Raw genomic sequence first — 19,914 nt, forward strand, 5'->3', positions numbered from 1 at the left:
CATTTAATTTTAAGCAGTTATTTTAAGCATAGCCTTGCTGTCAATTTCCTAGTGAACATATTGGCTAAATCTAAAATGGCATACTTCCCTACTATATAGTAGGTAAAAAACTGCCTCAAAAGAAGTTTTTTTTTTTTTTTTTTTGAGTTTAGAGCTTTATTTATCCCCTTGGGGCAATTAGTTTAAGTTCTCATGGTGCTTCACACACTTGACATATGCATTCATACACTCAAAACACAAAATTCAGAAGAAAACAAATAAAAGGAAGAAAACAAACAATAATCATAATAGTATTTAACCAAATGTGTTACATAAAGGAAGTGCCTCAGGCACAAAAATGAATGTATAACGATTTGTAGAACATCTAATTGTCCTTAAACGTCGCCCCAGGGGCATCCATTCGAAGTCCAAATACAACGGGCGTGTGCTGTCTCCTATTATTTCGTGTGCCATTCTCAACACTTGCTGTTAAAGGGAACTCCCATAATTCTTGAGCACTTGTAAACCCATTTCTGTTTGTAGAGAGTGATGAAAACCAACAAATAAAAGGAAAGGACAAAATTCTTTCAATTAATGAATTCTTGATTTCTGTACATTAAAAAAAATAAGCTTTCGTAGCACAAACAATCTCTGATCCGTCTCTGATGCGACTTTTCTAATAACTGCCTCAGAATTTCGGTCAAACTTAGCTCGTTCCTGATATTTTTCTACTATATCCACTTGTGAATTATTAATAATCACTGGTTAAAGCGCCAGTGTTCTTTCGTTTTTGGTATTCAGATCTAATTTCACACTACTACACCAAGAGATAAAATCATACAAAACCCAACCATGTTTCTTGATCTGAATGTGAAAAGAAAGAGATAAGCACATTATCATACGGCATGTCAGAATTCTCAGTACACATATGTGCAAGATATAGGCAAGATTCTGGTGTGCATACGGTGGAGACTTTACTATCCCATAAGGCCACGGGAGAGGATAATGACAACATGGCGAGTGTAGTACGTCCGGATTACATTCATACTACACACATTCATACTTAATAAACACTTTTTTTTAGTGATCATGAAGTAATTATTTATTCAAATAAGCACCTATTGCATATCATTTAGGATTTAGACTCAGTGTAGCCTTTTAAACCCACAGTGATTGTGTTTGGACTGAAAGAAGACTGTCATATACACCTAGGATGGCTTGAGGGTGTTTAAAATACTGGGTAATTTTCATTTTTGGAATTTTTTTATAGAATTGATATTTTTGGATATAAAATCTATTTTAATTTTAAACGCTGAGTTTTCAGCATCATTTCTCCAGTGTTTAGTGTCACATCAAATCAGTTCTAATTGCTGATTTGTTGCTCATTTTTGGTAACACATTTAATAAGCTCTCATTTGTTAACATTAGTTAACATATTAACTAACATGAACTAACAATGAGCAATACATTTGTTATAGTATTTATTAATATGTGTTAATGTTAGTTAATAAAAAATACAGCCGTTTGTTTGTTCATGTTAGTCCACAGTGCATTAAAGGCACAATATGATATGATTTTTAGATTCAAATGTCCAATACCACTAGAACAATGTTATATATATTGTTGACCTTTACTATCCCAAAGTTTAAATCCAGAGAAATCAGCTAAGGACACGATCCGTGTCATTGCGTCGCCTGTCAGTGACGTAATATCCAGACTACCCTCGGATTCCAGTTTTACTTGGAACCATGGAAACAGCAAAGACATTATATTATGTGTTTTATGAGACAGGTTTGTCTTATTGTTTGTTCCGCTTGTTTTCTTGTTTTACCACATTCATTATTCTTATACCGTTATTCTTTATGAAAACAGCCGAACACATGGATGCGTGCAGTGGGCAAATCTAAAGAGTCACTAGCACACACACACACACACACACACACACACACACACAAAATACATCATGGCGTTTTCCCTGGACTTTCGATTCACTATATGTTTGTGTTGTTTACTTTTGGAAAACTTTTGCCGATTTCCAACAAAACAGACATTTAGTTTCAGTGTCTGGCTATCACCAGACCAAGCTCAATTTAAGACTGAACATTGGTCTGAGTCGTCTGCTCTTTATTTTCTACTGCACAAGATGTGTGATCAACAAGCATTATTTGAATGACTCTGTATGCAATTGGATAGTCCTTCAACCAATCAGACCACAAGAGGCGTGATCAACGGACACCGACCTATCGTTTCTCTATGTATCGTTTCTATATGTATCGTTTCTCGTGCCAGATGGATAACCCAGTCTGTGATTGGTTCCCGCAAAAGTGTAACAGCAGCAGTAGAAATGAATGCACAGGTTTCCAGGCTGAGTTGCAGGGCGAAATCAAATCCGGCAGATCAGGCTGGGTTTACCCAGTCTAACAGTTTCCCTCACTGCCTGTGGTTTCAACTCTTGACCAGGAACAAACAAACACACTTGCAGAAGTCTGTTGCTGCTCTGGAAAAACAAACTGCATTCACTGTTCCCTTAACATTGGGTTCTTTGGGAAGCTGAACATGGTTATATTTCCCTCACACCCAGAAACACACTTCTTTAGTGACAATGTTGATTTTGTGGTCTTAAAACGGAATGAGAGCGCTGCAGACGGCTTCTGTAACCCGAATGAAGCTTGTTGATAGGTTTGCTCTCGCTCTCGAGCTCGCTCTGGTTGATGTGTGTGCTCTCTTCGTGTCCATACAAGGAATCCCACCCTTTATGATGTCATACAGGTCATACAGGAGTATGATGTCAACATCAACAACAACAAAAAAAAACCTTAATGAAATGTGTTCGAATCCAGTTTTTTAAATCTAAAATGTTGGCCATGTTTAACATGAGAATCCAACGAAATTAACATTAACTACAATTAATTAATGTTCATTCTTATCGTTCATGTTAAATGAAGTTGTTAACTAATGAAACGTTGTGAAGTGTTTTTTTTATTATTACTTTTATGAGTTGAAAACAGTTGTGCTGCTTGATATTTTTGTGGAAATTTCTTAAAGGGGGGGTGAAACACTCAGTTTCAGTCAATCTTGAGTACCTATAGAGTGGTATTGCATCCTTCATATCTCCGAAAAGTCTTTAGTTTTATTATATTTAAAAAAAAAAAGGGCTGTACCGAGTCTTTCCGGAAAAAAAACGAGCGCCTGGAAGCGTATCGTGTGGGCGGAGCTAAAGAATGACGAGCGGTGACGTCCTCAAGCGTGGAGAAACTCATGGCTATCGATCTCAGCTAATAGATATATGATCCAGAATCAATCGGAGGCTGAAATAAATTGAACAGGAGAAACAGCAACACAGGACGTCCGTCTCTGTGGTATGTACTGTATTTAGTGCCTGTCAACATTTTTGTGTCTTTACTCGCAGTTTATGAGAACATGATTCGGTTTATGGACTATTGTATGCGACTGAACCTTAGCAGTAGCAAGCAAAACGGTTTTGCACGTCAGACTAGTGTAACGTTATACAGAACAACAATGGAGTCCGTTAGCGCATTTGAATGATGAAGCACGCGATCGTGTCGTTTACTGATGTTTACTCACGCGACGATAGACAGTTGAAGCAGTTTTACTCACCGGCTGCTTCCAAAGCAGGACCGAACCTTTATCGCTGGGACCGCTCCGTCAAAAACACACTTCTTTGGTATGATTAGGTGAAGTCCTGACAGCAGTGAACGGTGGAGATCCACTTTTGCGACACGACTGAAGCGATGTTGTGAAGCTTCCTGTCATTTCTGCGTTCAAATGCAACGCTGCCTTCCCAGAATGCTGTGCTGAAGCGTTGAAGTCGCTCGACGTCACCCATAGGAATAAAGTGGAGCGCTGCGCGACCATAGGGCGCGTCAGAAGTGTTCACGGATGACTGGATCTGCACCTGAGAGACTGTTTATGGATGTGCATTTCCTCTCTCGCTCTAGTCACGCGCGCGCGCACCCTTCCGGGAGAAGAGCCCGTACGGCCCATACAAGGACCTTCCGCTCTTACTAACGTCAACCCGAGCTATACTCGAAAAAAACTCTCCGAAACTTGTGAGAAACCAGAAGGAGTATTTTTAGCAAAGAAATACTCCATCAAACGTCCAACATTAGTTTTTGAAACTTTGTCTATTTTTAGGATGGGAATCCAAGTCTTTAACAGTGTAAAAAGCATTTCACCCCCCCCCCCCCATTAATAAAGAAAAGCATTTGTTTTAAATAGAATTTCTTTTGAAAGTTTACTGTCAGTTCAGATCAATTTAGTGTGTCCTTGATGAATAAAGGTATTCATTTCTATCAAAGCGGTAAAATGCACGCAACACTCAATATATATGAAACAACGATTCAGCGAATGAGTGAGTGATTTCAGACAGGCCAACAGTGATTTGGTCCCTTTCTTGTCTTTACATGATCATGTGCATGTCGGTGTTCAGATTTGAGAACGCGCAACCGTTAAAGCGTTCTGTGTGTCTGAGAATACCATGGAAAAAGCAGCACATAAATTACCTCTTTCTTCTCCCTACGAATCCATTTTGGAGTAATCTTTATGACGTACTTACACTGCTATGTCCTTCCATCGCTTTGATATTCTTGGATTCCCAAAAAAGGGTTATTTCTGTAGGCACATGGTTATGGTTTTCATTAAGTTCTAACAATATGTGAATTGCCCATTAGCACTGCACTAAAGAAGCACTAGAGTTTGTCCTGTGCCGTGTACCAGTTTGTATGTTCCCAAGGCCTATTTGCTTGGAGTATGACTCCTCTTTTTCTCTTATTTTTCTCATCTCTGTCTCTCCCCCTCTCTTTCTCTTCTGCGCGTCTGTCTGTCATTCTGATTAGAGACGGCGGGGTCGTGCCACAAAGGAGAGGACTGAAAGAAAACATCTCCAAACGAGGCCACAAACCAGATCTCTGTCTCTTTCCTTGTCTTGCTCGTTTTGAGTCATTTTCTTATGCGCCAGCAAATGGCTGTATTCAGGGTTTTACACCCAGAGCCTTCTTCAAATTAACATCAATTACTGGTTGATGTCACTTTTTCCTCAAATGTTAATTTGCTTCGAACGATGGAGATTGAGCATTATGTGTGAAATGTATCATGGCTAATGAAAGACAAATGTTGCATCTCATTTATTTTACCATGGTTTTCATTTAAGGGTTTTGTCACATTCTCAGTGTTCGGAAGTCCCCAGAGATACCATTCGCACAACAGAAGTCAAGGCCTGGCCTATGTGCCTGTGTTCTCGAGTAGCATTAACGCTGAACTGGTAATTTAGCACTTACGTGCAAATGCCTTACAAATGTCATCTACTACCCTTGAGTTTCCACTGACAACTGCTCCAGCTCTGACAGTCAGTGAGAAAGGGAGGCGGTGGAGGAAAAGAATGAGAGATAAGGAAAAGAGAAGGCCACCTACAGACTCACATTCGTTTCTCACTCCAGCCCACATTTAGCACTCTCAATAACAATTGCTTTTTTTTTGAGTAAACAACCTTGAAGAACATTCTGTCATGCTCGATCCGTATGCTATGACACTGACACTCTGCTTCGCACAAATAAGCTAGATTTTCAACATCTGATGGACCCAGGTTATTGTTCTCTCTATATTTATAGCCAGTAGCTTATATGTATAGCTGTTAAAGTTATCTTCACTGCCAACAACGGTGGTTGCCAGTTACTTTTTTCAGCAAGTTCATCTTTGTCATGGCAGGAGGGGCGCAGGAATAATTCAACTCTTTTTTTAATGGGATAACCTCTGAACTGCTCTTTATCGCACAATGTAAATCATCAAGCTTAAAGCCACAATATTGTCATTTTTCGCCGCTAGAGGTCACTTATTCAAAACAAAGGCGTAGCTTAATGACGCCTGGTTTAGCTGAGATTTTATTATGCCGCAGACGACTGATTTTTCCAGTCATACACAGCGCTGTTTTATCATATTAGATACATTATTTTATTATGCCTCTCTGTGCGTTCGCTCGGTGGTGACTATGAGACACTTGTTGCACATTACAGTAAGCTAGAGCTGATGAAACATGGTACTCACAGTAAATTATGAAAATACATTTACAAGACTAAAGACTACATTGAGCTATATGATTTTCTGTCAATGAATGTATCCAAACAGTTGCTCACCTGTCTGATAAAACACATATTAAAGCGTCTTTGGTAGGCTATTTCCATGCTTTCTAGAAAATAAAGTCAGAAACCGACACGGTCAGTGTCCTGATTAAAATTGCTTATTTCTCTGGATTTAAACATGCTTGGAAACATTTGTGATAATGTAAGTACACAAGTCAATTAAATATATAACATTGTTCTCGTGTTTGTGTGTGTGTGTGTGTGTGTGTGTGTGTGTGTGTGTGTGTGTGTGTGTGTGTGTGTGTGTGTGTGTGTGTGTGTGTGTGTAGATATTTTAGTCCAAAAAGCTTACATGCTGTGCCTTTAAAAAAAATGTATGCATGAACTATTTTATGGTGCTTGAACGCTATCCATGTTCACAGTAAAAACAGCAGCTGATATTCTGCTAAACTTCTCAGTGAAGAAAGAAAGAGGGTTTGGAACAGCATGGCGAAGAGTAAATAATAACAGATTTTCACTTTCTGGGTGAACTATTACTCACTAAGTGACACAACAGCCCTTAATACAAAGCTAATTTTTTGCAGTGTAATCTTTGAGGAACGTTAGACCACCACTGACGACAGCTTTTATTGGTTTTCGGTCTGTTTCTGTGGGACAACATGTCATCGGCACCTCGCTATGTTAACCGAGATCGGACGGCGTTGGCGGTCTCCGCAGCAACGCCGCAGTGACGCCAGTCCAGGCACAAACGGTGAGTGGGCGTGGTTACGCGCGCTCTCCGCCCCTACCTCCCCCGCTTAGCGTGGGCGGCCCCGTGTGGCTGGAAGAACGAAACACGACACCCCGATAGAAGAGGAGGAGGGAGGGGGCAGAGACGGGAGAGAGAGTTGCACGGAGTGAGTGGAAAAAGAAAAAGTCCGTGGAAAGAGAGGGAGAAAAGTGGATCGGTCATTTCTGCCTTCTCGTTTGTTTTGATTTTGTCGGCTTCGCCTCGTGTTTCAACGTGAAGGCTTGAATATGCAACTTCGAAGCGTATATGAAGTAATCAGGAGTTCAGCGCGGACACGAACCTCCTCCATTGGCACGACGCGCTCCGATATCTGACCGTAAAAGAGCGAGTCTGTCCGGCCACAAGGCAACAACGTCCTACACGTTGGGCAGGAAAAACAAAACACGAAAACTCCAAACAAACCGGAGGAGGACGAGTGAAGGGGCTGGATTTGAGGAGGAAAAGTTTACAGAGGAGTTTTGTGTGCAATCCTGAGCTCACCGAGAGGAAGAAGTTCATTTCATCTCTCTCTCTCTTTCTCACTCACTCTCTTTCTCAGTTAGCACGACTGCTAAGCTATACTCTCCAACATGAAGACCCCGGGCGATACGGGTAAGTTTTCTCACACAACAACACCAGATCGATTTAAACCAACTTTAGGTTTCTGTAATGAGAAAAACAAAAGGCTAAAACGTATTTTAGTGTGTTTTGAGTTGTTTGTCGTTTTAGGTGAGTTGCATATGCACCCCGCTAATTCCCCTTAGATTAACTGTTAGGTGATGTGTTTGTAATATTCGTGTTTGAAACGACTCTGACTAAAATGTTAAAAGTCACAGTGTGCGTTACTATTTTGTTTTGAAAGGCTTGTAAAGTTGAAAGTAAGAACAACCAGGCAGCTAACGTTAGTTGACAAAGTTAGTTTTAACGAGTTTTGAGTAAGTCGTCTGTTTTTGTGTTGACTACCGACAGGACATTTTTATGTTTTTCTTTATCTGGCTGTCATTCTGTCTTTTTCGCTTACCCGCAAACGTTCGCGTATAGGGATTAAAATCGATATTTGGGAACACACACAAGTTTTCACAACTTTTGAGCCGTGCCGACTTAGACAGCCGTGGCTGTTTTACATATTATTCACATATTAAACGTATTCATCACGCTTCCAGGTGCGTCACGCTATATGAGAAAATGTAAAGGTGTTTAAAATGGCTTTATAACCGCCTGTGTTGATCCAGTATGGCATCCACCATTTGCGAGCAACTTTCAGCCATTTGGCCCTGAGAAAGTGGCATCCCATCACAGCGCCTCTCTGTGTGTGCTGGAGGATTTTACACATATATTGCAAATTTCTGCTTTGTTTGTGTTTACTGTTGTATTCTGTACATTTAGAGGGTGTGATGTCTAAAACGTAAATGTAAACTTCATGTGAATGCTTTACTTGATTCCAGGTCGTTAAATAAGTCCTACTTTTCTTTGTTTACTTTGCATGGCTCGTTTTGTTTAAGCTGACAATCACTTTTCCTTGCTCGGTCTGGGTGTTTAAAAAGCTCAACACTTTTCAGTAACCCTTAAATTGGCAGGAACATAATAAAAATGTTACTTTAGGGGTTACAGTATGTAAATTGTACCGCAAATACCAACATGTCAGATTCCAGCTCAAGTTACTGCTTGATAAAGATGAGTGAGTTGATGCATCTGAGTAGCTCTAATGACCCCCCTCCCCCCGGTTCATCTATTATCATAAAACTGTTTGTGGTAGTCTTGCATTGTATTCTGTGCCTTACAACCACTCGATTCATTGTAATCTGGTGAATATTCATCTTGTTGTATGGAAAAATGCTGCCAGTTTATGCCAGTCTCTGTTGGGTGTCTGAGCTCCACCAACGCTGAAGTCGTGGTCTTATGCATTAAACCATTAGCTAATTCTTCCATTCGTCCTCCCCCTCATTTGGTCTGCAGTATAAAGTAACCCTTCTTATGGTATGGTAGAAGTTTTCCATGTTGTGCGTCGTGTCTGGGGCGCAAGTCTGCGTTTTCGTGTAGGCGTGCAGAGGTGGGGTTCTGCGCACACTTACTAACTCATGTCAACTCCAAACAGATTGGGATTTTTAAGGTAACAGAGTATCCAATCTTTGCTGTCTTCATTGATCCAGAGCATTCCAGTTCCTGCAAGTGCATTGTGGGTACACATTCCCAACTTGTAGGTCAGGTATGCACATGAATTAATTTTGACCATCATCCAGCCCTTTAGTTTAAGATTGGACAGTACTTTCAAGAGTTTGTACGAACGAAAATGATACGGTTAGTCTTTGTGGCATATCAAATTGTTCCTTTTAGGTGAGGAGTTCCCCACCCAGGACACCTAGGCTTTGTGTTGGAGCGATGAGATCGGCCTTTTTCTTTTGAAGAGCTACTTTGCCATCCGGGGGATGAAATAGTCACCTAAACCAGCTATTTTACCTGCCAGTTAATAATATTGTCATGGTATGAAGTCACTGCCATGCTCCTTTGATCACATTTGAGAGATTTGTACACTGTTATTTCAGTTTTTTCTGTAGCATATTTTTGGCCTAGATCACAGAAAAACCTCTGCTGTTAGTTTCAATGTGCTTCTGACTAGGGTTTATGCAAAAAGATACACCGTTGCATCAGTTGATTGCACTTTGGCACTCTGTTTGGCGTCAACTCTCGCCCTGCTAAGCAAGATATCTGTCTGTCTGCCTTGTAGGCCAATAAGTGGTCTATTTTTGGTGCCTTTTTCCAATTGCGTTATTCATTATATCAACAGTTTGCCACATGTGGGTCTCACATCTGGAACCGGGCTCTCTGTTGTCTCTTCCAGCGTATGAAGTTTAAGGGACCCACATGGGCAATTAGCCAGCGCTTTGGGAGGGTGGCGGTGGGTGCTATTATTTTTTCAAAGGAGGGTCTGGGTCTGGGTCAGGGTGGGCTGAGCGTAGGTGTTGGTGTATAATTTCTCTTTCGCTGCAAGGTATGATTCACTGTTCCATTGGCAAGAACGTGCCATGGGTGTTTCTTTTTTGTGAGGAGATATTTGGATGTTTTTGCTCTCTCTCTCTCTTTCTCTCTCCCTATCCCCCCACCCCCTCTTTGTGTGAGGGTAAGTAGATATGTAGCAGTTAATACTGTACTAAATCCATCCCAAACCTTTGAGTTTTAAACACAGCATTTCCATAACAAACCATCTAGTATGGAGGAACCCTTTGTTTCAAATGTTTGCACATGGGATTCTTTGCAGACAACTGGTCTTACTTTTTAGGTTAACATCATGTAATCAGGCTTGTATGATTTAGACTGTCTAGAGTCACTCAGGAAGTGTGCATGCGATTGGTTGATGTTTTTTATGTGGCTCTGCAGATTGGCTGTGTTTCCTGGCCTGTGTTTTTTCCTGGAAACACGTATAGACAAACATCTAACCAGCTGCACAGTTAGACCTATAGTGACATGTTCATTTACTTTCTCTCTTAAAGGGATAGTTCACTCAAAAATGAAAATGTGATGTTTATCTGCTTACCCCCAGGGCATCCAAGATGTAGGTGTGTTTGTTTCTTCAGTGGTACAGAAATGAAGATTTTTAACTCCAACCGTTGCTCATATAATGCATGTCAATGGTGTGTATTTCTATGAGAGCAAAAAACACACAGACATACGAATCCATATTAAACCCTGTGGCACGTGACGAACCCTTGATGTCTTCAGACACGAAACGATCTGTTTGTGTGAGAAACCGATCAGTATTTGTGTTATTTTTTACCTCGTATCAGACAAATCTCATCTAGTATTCCCCAGCGCCATTACTTCCGTCGAATAAGGTCAAAATCCTGCCGTGATCATAGATATATTTATAGATGCCTCATTCGACCAATCAGGCACTATAATCGCGCCAGTTTTTTACGTTCTTTGATGGAAGTAATGGCATTTGGAATACTAGATGAGGTTCATCTATTATGAGGTAAAAAAAAAAAAAAAATAACGCTGCAGAAAGCGATCGTTTCATATCTTAAAACATCAATGTGTCGTCACGAGCCACAGGGTTTAATATAAATTAGTATGTCTGTGTGTTTTTTACTCTCATAGAAAAACATAAAATAATAATATAGATAGTATTTTATATTAGGAAAGCTTGTCATGAGTGTCTGTTGTCCTTGGAAATCCCGCTGGGTTTGTCCAAGGCATTGTTTGGCATCAAAAGATGGATCCAATCACCGTGACCTGAATAATGTCTCATCTAGTTCAAAAGGGCTGGATATATCTCTTCTTTTTATCTCTTTAGAGTCAGTCTCGTTTGCTATCCTGTCTGTAGTCTCAGATCAATAGCTTTCTCACTCTGATTCAAGCCAGTTTTCTCAGAATACAGGGTTGGATCTTATGAAGAGCACTACGGTTTGCTTTAGCGACTTCCTCACTTTCTTTGTTTCTGTATTCAGGTGGTGTAAATTTCAGGTGCTACTGTGTCATACCTGTCTTTAATCTGCATTTCAAAACTCAGGTGCCAATGTTTCTAATGCCGTGCAGCTGGATTTTTGTGCCAAGCAGGTTGCTAACCGAGGTTTGAGCTCAACCGACTTGTTGAGTGTTGTGTCTAGTGGCGACCACGGTTTGGTGGGAACTCTGAGGTTTTGTCGAGACTGCGGCTGACAGTTTTCCCCCTGTGTGTGTGTGTTTGTCTGTGTGAGCGTGTGGCTTTGGCCGTCATTTTGGTGTGTGTGTGGTCACGCTCGTGTAACAATTTGTGAGTTTGCTATGTGTATACTTTTTCCTGACATTTTCAAGAGCATTCCCCTTTGGAGTTTGTGCCCAGGCTTATGGTGAGGAAAGTTGTGAAGTGTTAGGGAGCATTCAGATGTTTATTTTCAGTTTTGAACTATCTGAAAAGGGAGAATGGAACTAAAAATAAATTGTTGGCTTACTAGGTTGGGGAAATTACTTGTCGTCATCAGAAAATGCCGCAGATCGGGTTTATATGTCATGTTATATTGCACACTGCAGACAAACAAACTATGGTAAATAATCAGACACTTGTCTAATCTCATTTGAATGATTACAAAATCCTATTTACTGTAGTAAATCAATATTTTTTTTAATTGTTCATCTCAATGAACTAGTTACAAATGATACAGTTCCTGTGCAAATTCTTGTTTCATGTTTTCTTTTTTTATACAGAAAGAATATTGTAGTTTTGTAGTTTTATAGATGAGTTGTTTTGTAGGCATGGGGTGGTTGCTTTTAAATTCAACACCTTTAAACAACACAACCGCTATTCACATAAGCCCCGTGTCCACCAAAATTACCAGGAACTTTTTTTACAGGAACTTTTCTCCCCCCAGACCTGCAACTGTCTGCGTTTCCACCGCGACCTAAAGTACCGTGAAGATTAGTCCGGTGATGTAGGATGTCATTTTTGCGCGACACTAGCCACGTTTACGAGCACACTTTTTTTTGTCATTCCGATTGAAAGATTTAGTGTTTGTAAACAGTGACTGTTTACATGAGACGTTATCTAAACCGATCTGGTGTTTACATGTGATGACTTTCAATCGCAATCATTTTGTGACATGCAGTTTGTCTGCCGCATCAAAAATGTCAACGCTGTTTTCTGCACCAGCTGGAATGTGTTAACTGTAGCCATAGCAACTCTTAACGGCCACCAGGACTACGGCCCTGTCCACACGAAGCCAGCGCTTTCCTAATCCGATCCTTTTTTCCCCTCTTTTCAAGAAATATCTGCGTCCACACGAGATTAAGAAAATGGACTAAAAACGATGTAGTTTGCATGCCAGGCCAGTGTGTGGTGCTGTAATTCTGCCACAGAAATACACTAAAAACGGAGAAGAAGAGTTGTGGCTAGGAGGGGTATAGCAGTGGTCGGAGGTGAGGCAAAATCTCACAATAAAATAACAATAAATACATTTGCTACTTAACAGATGTGTTTTATTAATGCCTACACCTACCCCAACCCAAAACATACCCTTACAACAATGCAGATACGTTAATTAAATGACGCGATATTGATGTGCGCATGCCCAGTGCCCGTAGTTGTATCCCTTAATGCTTCACCGTGCCGGACGTAGTGTGATGGCATCACCGTTTCAGAAAATATACGGATTCGCTGTACACACGAAGACGGAATATGATCGTTTTCAGATTTACCCACTTTGGGACCCGGTTTCGAAAAATATCGGATTCATGCTTCTAAAACGCCGGATCTGTGTGGACGAAACGCTGATACGGTACAAAATTTATACGTATACAGCTAAACGTCTCCGTGTGGACGGGGCCTAATACAGTGCTATTTATTTTTTGTAAAGTGTAATAATATTACACTTTACAGACAGAATGAAAGACTGATATTTACTGAACGCAGACCGAACCTCGCAAAAGACTTTTAAAAATGCCGGTTGAAATAAAATGCTAAACCAATCAGCATGTTCAGCGCCCAAGTCCCGCCCTCGAAAGTTCCTGAACTTTGAAAAAGTACTACCTCGCGAGCAGGGCCGTTTGCATTGGGAAATATTTACCCGGAACTTCGTTTAGACCCTGGTTCCTGCAGCTGAAACACACTGAGTACCACCCCAAAGTTCCTGGTTCCTGCGGCTGAAACGCGGCTATACAGACAGATATTTTCGTCTGCTACATTGTGATTTGCTGAGTTTCGAGCTTAGTATGCCACAAGTGTTGTTTCAATTTTTTTAGACTGCATGTCAAGGTGAAGGTAGCCTCCGATTCTAAAATTGTGTTAAAATCAATATTACTACTGCAGCATGTCAAGTTATTAAACGTGTTAATAACACGTTAACGCAAGTTCATTTTAATAATGCAGTGTGCATTTTGTTTAATCCATGACCTAGCCCGTAGTTGGAGAAATTGAGATCAGCCATAATAAAGGATGCAGCAGCAAACATTAATAGGGAAACAAAAGGGTTAACAATAACATTACTGTTCTGAAACAAGTGCAGTTATAGCCTACATAAGCTAACATATTTTCTGCTGAACTTTTATTAGACTCCAGGTCGAAAGAAAAGTGTGTTTTTACACTGAGCACATTCTCTGTGGTCCGAGTGCGATCCACTGAAGCTCACTCTCGCTCATGTCTGAGGTAAATCATTAACACCATCACCGCTTACAGTACATGAACTAAATACATTACAGTCGGCTAAAATGAATACGCAGGTTACTTTTCTGAGCAAGAATACTCCCGAGTCAGTGTTTCTCACACTGTTTGCTTGAATCGCGGCACAGTTCGGCGTATACACACACACAAAATACTGTCAGTTCAATAGGGGACGCGCATCTCTTAAAGGGGCCGCACTATATTCCTACTTGTTACAACTTCCTCCTGGTATAATGTGTGGTATGTTAGCTTTCAACTGAACAATTTTTCATGCGAACTGTGCCCCGTTCTGAACTAAACTGCCAGTGTAAAAACTCCTTTTATTTCTATTCTTAAAATGAGAGAAATCACTGCTTATTCTGAATTGTTAAGCTTAGGCTTAAGAAACATGAACAAGTTCTTTGAAAAACATCAATGTTCTTTGATAAATGTATTGTCCTCATGCTCTGTTTTGTGATTTCACTAATAATAAACATGCATTTCCATAAAGCATTCATATTTATCCATGGCCATGTTGATTATTAAAAACGTGAAACTGATACCAATGTGCGATTTAAATGTGATTAGTTCAGATAGATAGATAGATAACCTGTTTCCCTTTTAATAGCTATAATGCTGTTAACTTTTGTTTCTTCATAGTTTTTGGAGTGAGCTATGTTTTCCGACAAGTTTCCTATGAGTTCCAGCTTGTAGTTTGGTCACAGTTTTACTGAACTATTAACTTTTCTAGATTCTGTTCTAGGGGTGTATTGATATCGAGTTACAGCGATATATAAATGTGACGACATGTATCGTTGATGTAACGACAATGTTTTGCGATATAGAATTAGCTTTATACATGACATAGCTTACTGTATTTATAAATGTATAAAGTCGTCATGTAATCGCACTCATGCTTGTTTCATATCTGTACGTTTTTGTTTAACTTTCAAACACAAATGAAGATATTTCTTATGAAACTTTATGAGAGATTTCTGTCCCACTATTTAAAGTTCATTCCTCTAAAACGTAAAAGATGCAACAAAAACGAATCTTTAAAAATAATCAATCGAGTGGTCTAATGCAAAGTCTTCTGAAGAGAGACAAGGGCTTCATATGATGAACAGATTTACAGCGATGCGCATACTGTAGTGAACACGGGTGTTAAATTGCTGGCAAACAACGTGTAAAGAAATGCAGAATTAAATTCTTTGGATAAACTAAGCATTATAGTTTGGGAATAGTCATTTTAACACGCTTTCTTGCGTTTAGAACTGTGATTGATTACATCGATCATCTGAAGCGCAAACATCATTTAAATCATCAAATTAGTTTCGATACTATGATTATTCAAAGCATTTTAGATGGTTTATTCTTATATGTATAGTGCATTATTAGAGGCGGGACATAGCGAGCATCGGAAGAGTCTGCTTGCATTGAAAGTGCGAGGGAAAACAGACTTTATATAATGTATAATAATGTGATGGGAAAATATTTATGGGTTTGATTTGATTTGGCCTATTAATATGCAATAGTATTATGAGGTCAGTATTGTGATTTGTATCGAATTGTGAAAAGTGTAGCATTACACGCCTAATAGATTCTATTCCTGTATTAATTAAACTATTATTTTTGTATGTATTATTTTTGGCATGAATATAAATCAGAGAAAAAAAATGTTTGTGACAATGGTGCACCCCTTTCCCATAATTTGGTTGTAATGAAGACAAGAAGTCACGGTTGAAGTGCAGGTTTTGTGTGTGTATGTATGTGCAGCACATAGTTTATTAGTGGGGCCCAGACCCCCCACATTCCACTTTAATGGCTGCTGTCTGTGTTGCATTACACACACACACACACACACACACCAGCCTACGCTCAAGGAGGAGGCACACACACACGTTCCTAATTCTCACAGTTGCGCGCTCTCTCCGTCTCTTGAGCTGCCATCTTTGTGGTGACGCCACTTTGACTCGCTCCCACTTTTATTTTTATGCAACCAATTTATTTTTGCAGGCAGGATCCAGTGCTGGTGCAGTATGGCTGGGAATAGAGACAAAGAGGAAGAGAGACAGTGATCATGATTGATACTACGTAGAGGTCACGCAGGTTCGCTCTGGGCTGGTGATCTGAGTCACGGAGGTCTGTGTGGAGTAGAGAGTGCTTTCAGAACCTGTCAGTGGGTTTCCGATTCCGTGTAGGCCACTGAATGTGGTGGTGGAACTTTCTGCCACTTTTGCAGAACAGTGGAAATTAGAGTATTAAAAGGCGAAATTATTTTACGTTTTCAGTGGCGTTCTGATGTCTCGTGGCGCTTGGGTGATTTCCAGACCCTTAAACCATGAGGTTTCAAGTAGATCGACCTATAAAGTCACGGCAGCCTCAATGGGACATTTAGCCTAATTCTAACTTCGTCGACAGCTAGTGACTGTGACTGACATGTGGCCACGCATAGTTTGCGGAGGCTTGATGTCTGTGTACTAATGGAAAGCTTGTAAATGAAAGGCCCATTAGCAGCGAGGGAAAGGATTGGCGAGGGTTTTCGGTGCTGCAGTCTTGGCCCGTGGTGGGAGAGAAAACAAGGAGCGACCGTGGAGACGGCGTTCTAATCCCACAGCTGGAGCCACGCCGTGTGCCGCCAGCAACTGTGTGTGTGTGTGTGTGTGTGTGTGTGTGTGTGTGTGTGTGTGTGTGTGTGTGTGTGTGTGAGAGCGTGTGTTCGTCTTTGGAGGAAAATGAAAGTGAAGACCGAGTCTAGAGACCTTACCACAACACAGAACTTGAAAAGAGGCAATCTATTGACTTCTCGTTCTCTACCCCACACCGCCACCTCTTTTTCCACTCCATCATGTGCTTGATCTCTTTTGTGTTCTTACGCTGTTGCTCGTTCTTAATTCCAGATGGGTGGTATTGGAGTTGAGTGTGTAACGCTCTACAGTCATTGTTGTACTCTTTGAAATAGTGTGTAGGAAACTACGTAATACTATGCTATGGAGGTGGAAAGTGGAATTAAAGTCAGCATGAAATCAAAATTGACTCTTTACTTTCTAAATACACACTGCTGGTTTTAATTTGCTTGATTAAGCTATATATATATATATATATATATATATATATATATATATATATATATATATACACACATACATACAGACATACGCATACACACACACACACACACACACACACATATATGCTAATATGAGCTGTATTTCTTAATGTGCGTGGATGTGTGACAGCAGGTGTCAGGACGTGTGTGCAGAGCACTGCTTCCACCGCTCACTAAATTTTGGAAGTAGAAGAGTTAAATATATACGCGCAGCACACGACAGAGAAAGCAACTGAAATATGCACACATGAGAAGAAAAAGCGCGGCGCGGGACGAGCTCGCGCTGCCGGACTCTGACCTGAAGCACGCACATGCCTTTCTGACAACAAACATGCGATCGCCATTCAGTTCTTTTTGCGGATTATTATTTGGGTTAGAATGGTCAAACATATATAAAAATGCATGGTCTGGCAAGTATTGAGGTAAACACAGTCGGATATGTCTTTAGTGAACGTGTAGCCTACAGCTGAGGTAATTAGATCCGTGTAGGTCTTAAGACAGACCTAATATTCTGTGATTAATGTTAAGCAAACAATGAAAAATAGAAAACCACCACATGCTTGGCTAAATAGCTAAAATATATTTATTAAAAATATTAGTGTATAGTTAAATTATAGAGTGAAGACTTAGCAGTTTTATATTTGATTATTTAATTTCTTTCTTGACTTGCTACTGCTAAATAGATCTAATGTAGCTGAAAAATAAAGCACTGTTTTGTCATATAGTTTGTAATTTGTATTTTATGCTTATTTTTAAAAACAGATACAATTAAAAATCTATATTATAATTATAAGATTACATTTAAAAAATATTAAATTACTCGTATCATAAAATAAGATTTTGGTCATCCCAACCTGTTGAGAAGTGAAAGGTTAGTGAATGATAACATGATTGATAATGATGATCTCTGTAAAGATCTTCACACTGGCATGCAGTTATTCTAGCAATAACAGAAGGGAATGGTCAAACACCAGGGCAGGAACATGCTGGCCAAGGGAATTTTTATTTAAAAAAATAAAACAACGAATAAGTTCTGTTGTCATATTATCTGTTTTTGTTTGTTTTTTACTGTGGTATCAATTTGGTATCGGTATCGAGGTATTTTAGTCTGGTATCATATCAAAGTCAATAATTTGGTGTCTTGACAACACTAATTTACACCAATGTCATTTCCTCTCTGAAGACCCATAAAAGGCACTAAAGACGTTACACAGGCCATCTCACTAAAACGAAATAACGACTTATATAGTGATGGGCCGATTTCAAAACAAAGTTTCGAACTGTTAAGAATCAGCATGGCGATTTAGGATTCGGATCGCCAATGTCTCGTGATTTCAGCAGTTTCACACACGATCCAAATCATGAATTAATACGCTGATTCATAACTTTGTTTTAAAATCGGCCCATCACTATATCATTTGTTATTTAGGTTATTTGCGCACAAAAACTATCCTCTTTGCTTCATAAAATGATTGTAGAGCCACTGTATTGAGGCTTTTTGGCGACATCTTTAGCGCCTTTTATGGGTGTTGAGAGAGGAAATGACATTGGTGTCTATGAAGGCCTTTCTGAGCCATCGGATTTCAACAAAAATGTCTTAATTTGTGTTCCGAAAATGAACGGAGGTCTTAGGGTGTCGAGCGTCATTAGGCCAAGTAATCAATGACAGAATTTTCATTTTTGGTTGAACTAACCCTTTAAATGAATAAATATGCTGATGCTTCTAAGCTTTATAATAGCTCAAAAAGCATATCCATCCATCATTAACATACTCCAAACAGCTCCTGGGGGTTAATAAAGGCCTTCTGAAGCAAATCATTGAGTTTTGTAAGAAAAATATCTGTAATTAAAACTTTATAAAGTAAAATATCTAGTTTTTGCCAGACCACCTTCCGTATTCAACTTACGCAAAAAGTGTAACTGGCGCCGACGTATGACATCGGACTGCGAGAGGCATTACACTTTCTGCGTATGTTGAAGGAGGTCTGGCGTAAGTTGGATATTTAGTTTTAAATATGGATATTTATCTTGCAAACTCCTTCGAGAACTTAGTTGCATTATAAGTCAAAAATCCAACATGGTTTTAATGTTCTCACCAAGCTTCTTTTGAGCAGGTTTGCCCCTACTTTTTAATTATTGCTGAATGTTTAGGGAAAACTGTTTGCAAATGCAATTCATGTTGACTTTAAAGTTAAGATGCAAGTCAAAGTTGTTGCCGTGCTGTGGTAGGTCGTTAATGGGGGCGGTTGAACGCACCAAACGTTGCCTCCAGGGTCCCCGTGGAGATATTCAGACACCTAGTCTCCTGTCTGCCACACTCTCACACTCGTTCGCTTTTCTTTAGACATTCCACAACACATACACACACACACACACACACACACACACATCTCAGCCAGGTCGCATACAATCTAGAGAATCACCTGGGGCCCAGATGACTGTCTCCTAGTCAGCCTTTGGTTTTAATGGTGCTTTCTTGCTGTTGATGTGGACCAATCACAGCTCTCAGCAGGGTGCCAGGGCTTGACATCAGACAATCACATTGCCATTTCAGTTTATCAGACGTTGCATCATTGGCAAAATGTAAGCTTAGGTTTACGTGAATGCTGACTCCACCCGCTACTTCAAATACGGCACTTGAGGTTTGAATGATGCTGTTATGACCACATTTTTTTTTTATTTAGTATATCCAAGTCAACATTAGTGAACTCAACAGATTTTTGCATATCAGTTGAATTCTCACCCCCCATCCCCCAATTGACAGGTAAATCTCACAATAAGGACATCAACTGAGAATGTCTTCAAACATGTTGCAACAAGTAGCTGAGCTTTGTGTTAAATGCTATCTTTTAGA

The 19,914-nt window shown here is 39.9% G+C and overlaps 1 protein-coding gene across 2 annotated transcripts in view; it reads left to right on the plus strand.

Annotated features, from left to right (window-relative positions):
- The first annotated feature begins 6,899 nt into the window (after positions 1-6,899).
- erf (Ets2 repressor factor) overlaps positions 6,900-19,914 on the plus strand; it is a 42,444-nt gene continuing 29,429 nt past the window's right edge. For both annotated transcript variants that reach the window (XM_067426729.1, XM_067426730.1), the window contains exon 1: positions 6,900-7,455. In XM_067426729.1, coding sequence (XP_067282830.1) covers positions 7,434-7,455 — 22 coding nt within the window. In that variant the 5' untranslated portion in view covers positions 6,900-7,433. The remainder of the gene's footprint in view (positions 7,456-19,914) is intronic.

This window comes from Pseudorasbora parva, chromosome 19, assembly GCF_024679245.1.
Source record: "Pseudorasbora parva isolate DD20220531a chromosome 19, ASM2467924v1, whole genome shotgun sequence".
Lineage (NCBI taxonomy): Eukaryota > Metazoa > Chordata > Actinopteri > Cypriniformes > Gobionidae > Pseudorasbora > Pseudorasbora parva.